General features: G+C 39.9%; 1 protein-coding gene across 1 annotated transcript; it reads right to left on the reverse strand.

The window, feature by feature from the left end:
- Positions 1-1,515: 1,515 nt before the first annotated feature.
- LOC131622567 (LRR receptor-like serine/threonine-protein kinase RGI2) lies at positions 1,516-8,195 on the reverse strand. The gene is made up of 2 exons (XM_058893605.1): positions 2,383-8,195; positions 1,516-2,285 (listed from the first exon to the last, which is right to left on the reverse strand). The coding sequence occupies exon 1, from the start codon at positions 7,977-7,979 to the stop codon at positions 6,072-6,074; it is 1,908 nt and encodes a 635-aa protein (XP_058749588.1). The 5' UTR covers positions 7,980-8,195; the 3' UTR covers positions 1,516-2,285; positions 2,383-6,071.
- Positions 8,196-8,587: the final 392 nt, after the last annotated feature.

Genomic DNA, 8,587 nt, shown 5'->3' on the forward strand with positions numbered 1-8,587 from the left:
TGTCTTCAATGGATCTGCACAGCGGAAAGAGAGATCTGACTAGGTCTTCGAGCCCACACCAATTCAAGCCATCAATCTGAACCTGCTATCTGCCAAAAGCTACTAAGCTGCACCTGAAAAATGTAAGTTGATTGGGGTGAGATTACTAAATCTCAGTGAGTCCTCCTATCCTATGGGTCCACTCAGATCTACAGGGTACATGCATCAAAACCGAATCCACCATTGATTCGGGGTTATCCTCACATCCGGTACAAGTACGGAGAAAACAAGGAATCGTCCACCATAGGACTCATCATACACAAGTATCGACAAACAGGTATGCCAAAACCCATACCCATGTACGGGGAATCCAGAAGTCGTTACAAACCTCGACTAGATTATAGAATGAACGCACCCTCGATAGGTTCACCCATGCCTATTGTCAAGAGACTCGTACAAGCACACTGCAAGAGTAGTTAAGCGGGTTCGCACAAGCCTATCTGGCCGCGAGATGAAATTACCCGAAATGGCGTCATTGTCCCGGTAACCACCTTTACGCACGTGTGTTAACACCAAGTACCGAACCGCCATCTTGACGCATGAGCCCACCGGGCGAAAGCCTAGTAGTAGTCTACATGACTTCACTAGAGGTGAGTTACCGAAAAAGTATTGGCCTACGTGGCCACATAATCTCACCATACCGAGCACGCAAGTGTGTTAACGCCAAGTGAGTAAAACCCCGTACGGAATCTCACGAGCACACTGCAATGGTAGCTCAGGTGCGCAACCTTTGATCACATCATCGAACTATTCTACGGACTCCATGGTCCGGGAAAATACCTTGACTTCATAGTAAGAGGTATATCCCAATCTAGCCCCCGGTCACTTCGATTCAAGCATACGCACACACAACAAGCGTAAGGTCATAAGACAATTCAATCCGAATGTTTAACCAAAACATTTGGATATCACCACATTTTCATGTTCCATCACATTGCATTCATCAAGCATTAAGGATCAAATAATGGTAGTTACAATATCACATTCGAATCATGCATAATTCACAATTTCCAAATAATCAAATGGAAGTATTGAAATTAAATACTTAACAGCGTCACATACTACCAACAGGTACGCATAAACAATAAGGGAGGAGTCCGGTTACGAATGAAAACCAGAACTGCACTCAAGGGGTAAGAAACAGAATTCTGCAATCAGCATCTTCTGCTTAGCGGCTCCTGTCCGCTTAGCGGGTTCGCGATATTTTATTTTTCCACAAACAGCATCTTCCGCTTAGCAGCCTCACGTCCGCTTAGCGGACTCGCGATTTTCTGGAAAAATGTTCATCATCCGCTAAGCGGACTTAGCCCGCTTAGCGGACCATAGCAGAATCAGAAAAATGCAGAACGCACCAGTTCCGCTATGGGGGTATTCTAACCCCTAGAACTCACCTGCATGCAACAATTACGACATGTATTGACAATAGGTATCACACACAACCAGCAATTATCACATAACATATTTTATCATCACAAGTTCATGGATTATTCTCACAAAATCCCTAACCCCAATTATGACCCTAACATGCAAATTCCCTAAGCCACTATCTAAGGACTCACCAGGGCCGGCCCAATACATTTCGAGGCCTAAGGCGAAATTTATAATTAATTTTTTTTTAATTAATAAAATTAATTTTTTAAAATTAAAATAATTTAGATGTTTTAAGATTCAAATTATTAAATTATTATAATCAATTTTATTTTAATTGATAATAAAATCATTTCATCTAAATACTCTTCTTATTATTTAAAAAATTCATAATTAAAAAGTAATACCGAAATTATTTTAAAAATTGTAGATATAAAGTCTCTTATTATATTAAAAAACTAAAAAATTCATGACTTATATGTGTGATTTTAACATTAACAACTCAAACAATACATATTGTAAATGGTTATATACTCTAAATATTATAAATTATTATTATTATTTACATTAAATATTGTTTAATTAATATATTTAACAATGTTTTTTTTTTTATAAAAAAAATCCAATCAATGAAAGCTATATAAATATAACATAAAAATGTGAGGCCCTAGGCGGTAGCCTTGGTGGCCTACCCCTAGGGCCGGCCCTGGGACTCACCTTGGATTTAATGGAGGTTAAGATCATGTTCTTGCTGCCATTGAACTCCCACCATAGCCAAAGTTTCACTTCATCTTCATCAAACCCGTATCTACTCTCTTCATACTTTCAGCATGACTGACACAACTTCAAGCTCAATTTTCTCCTCCAAAACAGAAGCTCTGAATGCGAACCATAGGTGCAAATCGAAGAGAAATTCGTTAGCTTTCCAACGGGACCAGAATCAGCTCAATCGGATTTACGAGCAGAGAGATATACCTGATTTAGTGGAGCTGTACAAATAGTTGCGAAAATGGAACTTGCTTCATGAGTTCTTCTTCCTTTCTTGTTTCCAAATTCTGATGTGCAAGCCAAACAACCCCCTAAGTTCATGCAATTAAATCTAACATCCTTTATGTCCACATGCAAGCATTAGATAAGTCTATTATGCCCTCCAACTTAACCTTATTTACAACAATGCCATTTAGTTCCATTCTAACCAATCCTCTTTGTTTCTAACCACTCCACTAATTCTTCTAATAACCATTCTTTAGATTAATAGAGAATAAGACCAATGATCTCTCTCTAATTACCATTTACTCATTTAAATGATAATTATCGGTGTCAAAAGATCGGGATATTACATTCTCTCCCCTTAATTAGAATTCGTCCTCGAATTCCTTCTGTTCACCACGAAAACCAACCCCTCATATCTATCCAACCAAGGGAAAGAATGTTACTCACACTCCTGTTTAGATAATTTCACTACTCTGTCTGATGGTCATTCCATACGAATAAACATAATCTGCCAAAATACTTGCGTCCCACTATACATGATTAGAAACCTTAACCGTCAAGCAACACATCTATTCAGATACTTCGCCTTGACATACCTTGGGAAATATCCTTCCAGGGTCCTTGACCTCCACTGCTCTGCACTGAATCCTCAGAACTTCAGAAACCCTAGTAATCCACTCATATTGGATATCTGCTGTTCAAACTCTATTGTGTTCACCCTTGTCTAACACACTTATTGATTCACTCAGGCTCCTTAAATTACTTCCCATCCAAGCATTCTTGTCACAATATTCCGTTCTATGACGACGCTTCAAATTATTCTCTACCAAAGTACATACAATGACGTTAGGCGTTAGCCAAATATCTTGGTCCTAACTTCTGGTTTCCAAAATGTTAGGATGGTTGTCTCAAGTTTACCCCTTACTTATACAACTGAATCTCCTTACTTAACTCTCGCCTCAGTGCTAGACGTATCAGTCATCACCACAATCCATGATAGCGTAGCATCTTGCAACTATAGCCTTGACATTCGACAACCTCACACAAGATTCTACTGATGAGAGGTGAAATTCAATAGATGACCTGTAACCATTGCCCGAGTGTTCCTGCACGATCATAGTGCACAAGGCTTAACCACAAAGAACTTGTGCCAGCTGAATGTCTCCACTAGCCTCCAGCATTCTGGCGATCACGATACTATGTCCAACCCTTGATGCTTACAAGTTCAACTGATGATCTACGAACATCGGATCACATGTCATCCACAAGGTCTCTTCCCAATCTGGCCCACTGTCGGTATCTCTCGTGGTTATGGTGGATCCCCGAGAGAGACTGACAAAACGAAATGCTGCTCCGACGAGTTCCTCTTGGGAAGATACTTCCATCCCAAGAGAAGATCCTACAATTAGTCCGTTCATTCCTACCTCAGACCTATTTGGTTCTTCCTCGATCCGTTGCGCTACTCTGATTCCAACAATTCACACACCTTGAAATCCTCTGAGTTACGCTATATCCATAGTTCAGTTAGTTTCCATTAATACACAATAATTCCTTATCTATAGCTGTCCAAATACAACATGTGCCAGGAATCCATATACATCCATCGCCGACTACAACTCCTCGAAGTTGCGTATTCCCCAGAACCAAGCTTCTACTTACTCTGCCATTCCATATAGTTCATCTACCATAATTTAGGTACACGTTTCATTCTCAGGACATTGAAACCCAAACACTCACTGACTTAGAGGTTCGTCCCTGTCACTGATTTCCACAACGTACAACTGCTATGTTTTTCATTCCAACCAATCTTTGTTGCTCAACCGGGTGTATCGAATCCTTCACGATGTACTGCAGCTCATGATGACTCTAGCAGTTTTACACAACTTATACCCAACCATACACCTTCATTCTCTTAGTGTGGTATCACCTCTGATAACTCGTGCGACTTACTGATACAACAATCCTCCCATAGCCAAACTCCATTCACACAGTCATTTAATGTATGTTCCACCTCTAAATCAGACACTGAACTGACTTCCTCGGAGGCTGCATCCTTCATTGCAGTGCTTTCAACGGTCAGAGTGTAGCCACAATGCAAGAAATTGCACTTTGCACTTCGAACACCTCTCTTATAGACTCCTTAGCAGTTCTCAAACCAAAATGTCTATAGTTTACCAAGATTGACATTTCTTTAACCCGAGTATCTACAACACTCTACTAGATACATCACACATCGAACTAGTCCAAGATACAATTCGCATATTCCATCACTGGTCGCCAATACATGATAGCCACTCACCATGTTGACCAGGATATCATGACCGCACATGAGTCCTACTCTAGACACTCATACAAAATTGCCAACTTAACACTTCACGAAACAAGAACGTCCCCAAGGTACAATCTGATACTAACTCATGCGATCACGTTCACTCAGAGTCTCTATAAGCATAGCATTGAATCTTGATCCATCACACCATCGCCTGTCTAGTTATTCCTCTACTATTGAGCGCGACGTATGGATCCTTATTCCGCATACCTTGTGAGAGTCTGGATCTGCGTCTCACGAGTGCCAAATCAGAATTTTACCTTGAGCTTCATACCACCTTTGTCCCACACATGTCGGAAAAAGGATGACTCACGCATCTTGTGCACGATAGCAATACTGTGGCATTATACCCGTCTGGTAGTACCAACATGGTGGTCCAACTCCGAGGCCATGTATCCAGGTAAACCACCTCAGTGGCGTATAATGATCCCCGCACGTATCCTATTGTCGCAACCGACAAATGTCTGAACAGGCCTCCAATAGGTTCTTCGTTTCTCATCCTTCGAATCACACTCCTCAGGATGCTAAAACCTGAGGGTGTTACACACCAAGGTTTACTTACTCAGAGGGCAATAAGCCAGACACGAAGGGTTAAGATCCCATCTTGGATTGTTATGCTATGCGCGCACTCACTTGTCTCACGCATGCATAAAAGATTATAAGGATAATCCAGTAGGAATAGTATAGTTCTAAACAATCAACACAACTATGATCATCCCCTGGATACTTCGGATAGATGCTAGTTCTTACTCACCTGAACGGCCAATGCCAAGCGTAGTTCTATGGCTTCACTCGAAGTCAGATGAATCATAACTAGCAAGGAACTTAGGCTACTGCGTTTCACACTTCTACATCATTTTGTCTTCCATCTAGCGTAGTTCTAGAACTTAAGCACAAAATGATAAGAATGGAAATGCATGCCCTATACCATCAATCAGGTATCCAAGATTCACCCAATCGTAAGTTACCAAATCCGCACCTTCCATCAACCTTTCACTAGGAAACAACTCTTGCTTAGGGTACTTCAAGTTGTATCAGGATCTAATACTCCGCCTATCCAATCATTGTCCGTACCAGCGCAATCAGAAAGGTCTGACTCATCTGTCCGCCTTTCCAAAGGTCATTCTATCCTATCAGCTCACCAGTCACACCTAACACCGGCAGCATCATCGATACTGAATCCTACTAATTCCCAGCTCAACACCTTCGGAGAATCTCACTTACAAGGCTCCTACTCAATACTGTTTACCGTTACCAAGACTTAGAGAAAATTTCACTTCGTCCAATCAAAATCTTGTGAGTTCTAGTTGTCTCGATCCACACCTTGGTAGTCCGGGTATCACTACTTCACGTCAACCGCTCTCCTTAAACTTGACGACTCCAACTCATTTGGGATTGAACCTGTAAGAGAATTCCAACTCAAGTTCAAGAGTATATCCAATCCTTGCAAGTAACCAATCTCATTTGGAATAGAACCTATGATCTTATTGTTACTTAAGTCAAGCAACTGCAAATCCTTACAAAGTCCTAGTGACTGAGGGATCGAACCGGCGATAAGGTTTCCGCTTAGAATCAACTTATTTAACGACGTAAGCTTGCCTAAGCTCTTGGGAATGCTTCCGGTGATTCGGTTTGAAGAAAGATCCAAGACGTTGAGATCGACTAAGAATTTTAATGATGAAGGAATGGTTCCTTGAAGCTCATTTTTATGCAAGTCAAGCATTTCTAAATGAGCACAGTTACCTATCTCATAAGGAATATCTTCACTCAGTTGATTATCTGACAGCTCCAGAAAGGTTAAACTTTTCAAAAGGCCTATTTCTCGCGGAATTTGACCGGTGAAATTGTTTGATCCAAGTCTTAACCTGATCAAGCTTGTGCATTTTCCAATATCGGGTGGAATTTGACCTGAAAGACTGTTTGATATCAGCAACAACTGGGTTAAATTCTGCAGATGAAAGAGAGAATTCGGAATTGGACCGGTGAGGAAATTGTGCGAAAGATCAACTGCTTCGAGTTTCTCACAGTTAGATAATTCTGTTGGTATATTTCCATTAAGCTGATTCTGCCATGCATAGAAAAGAGTGAGTTCCTTCAAGTTCCCCATAACAGACGGAATCTCGCCAGAGAATCGGTTATTATCGAGCTCAAGTTGCTTTAGCATGGAAAAATTGCCAACATATGAAGGTATTTCGCCGTAAATGTTATTATCAGACAAAAGAAATTCCTCCAATGAGAGAAGATTACTTAGACTCAAAGGTAACTTACCAATCAGAGAATTCAAAGAGAAATCAATCACCTTCAGGTTTGTACAGTTTCCGAGGCTTTCCGGAACCGTTCCAGTTAAATTGTTCTTCCACAGCAGTACCCTCTTAAGGCTTTGCATGGAACCGAATTCGTAAGGAATTTTTCCAGAAAGCTGATTTTCATACAGAAACAAATCTTCCAAAGCTGAACAGTTTTGAATCTCTGGTGGAATTTGACCTGTGAGATGAGCTGTGTAGACTGACAGTGTCTTGAGATTTTGAAGTTCTCCTATACTTGCAGGAATCTCACCGGAAATTCCAGTAACCGCAAGTCCGAGAAAAACTAAAGCCTTACAATCTGATATCTGCATTGGAATTTCTCCGAAAATACCTTGGTTTCCACCGGCTCGCAGCGACTCAAGAGCCTTCAACTGTCCTATCTCTCCAGGAATCATACCAGAAAGCTGGTTGTCAAACAGTTCCAAGTGCTGAAGCTTCGAACAGTTACCAATCGTGGTTGGAATTCCACCTCGTAACGAATTCAAATTCAAAGATAACCATCTCAGTTCATATAACTTTCCTATTTCTTCTGGTATTTTTCCTGTTAAACTATTGAAACTAAGATCAAGAGTAACCAGTGACGACGACAAGTTTCCAACAGAACTCGGAATCTCACCCGTGAGATTTCCATTCGAGATAACAAGAGTTCTAAGGTGGTTAAAAGAAAGAAACTGTGTAGGAAACTCGCTACGAAGATCGATAGACGTTATCACGATCTCTTCAACGAACTCTTCTGCAGAACACTTTATATAATCCCATCTGCAAGGATTTCTGTGTGCTGGATCCCATGACGAGAAAATAGCAGTACTAGTATCCGGATTCGATGAATTGAAAGTCGAAAGCCATGAAAGTAAAGAGAGACCTTCTTGGTTAAGAGAAGAAACGAATGGAAACAAAGAGATACTTAGAAACAAGATAAGAAAATTTAATGCATTGTTCGACATGACTAGATCGGTGTTCGGCTACTGTTACTGTTCTTCTATCTCATCTAAACATAAAACCAGCACTAGTTTTTCTCTGTATCATGGATATATTGATATTGTAGTATCTTCATTTAAAGTTTTACCAACGAAGACGTAGACCGTTCCTTTATCCTCAATCATCGTATTATTTATCTTTTATATTTAAAACGGAATTATAACAAGTTCTGTAACAAATAATTGACCAAACTTGATACAAGATTATGCAGTGTACAATATATATGTAATGCAGAAATAAAATAAAAAATCATGTATGAAAATGACTGAAATGGCATTTTAAGTATCTAATGGGTCCTCTGCATGTGCTGTTATTTGTATGGAGATACCAATTGGGACAATACAAAAGGAAAAAAAAACTACTATTATATGATGGAACATTCTTATGGTGCATAAACATTGACACATAAAAATGTACTATTCAGCAAACTTGTAGGGTAGTGTGGTTTATAGTCCCATCCTATCTATTTTCCTTATATTAATCATTTTTCACAGAAATATATGAACTCATAAATTTCTATGCCATAATTGCATAATAATAATAAAATTTTTATGCCATAATTGCATAATAATAA

This window comes from Vicia villosa, unplaced genomic scaffold (genome assembly GCF_029867415.1).
Source record: "Vicia villosa cultivar HV-30 ecotype Madison, WI unplaced genomic scaffold, Vvil1.0 ctg.000032F_1_1_3, whole genome shotgun sequence".
Lineage (NCBI taxonomy): Eukaryota > Viridiplantae > Streptophyta > Magnoliopsida > Fabales > Fabaceae > Vicia > Vicia villosa.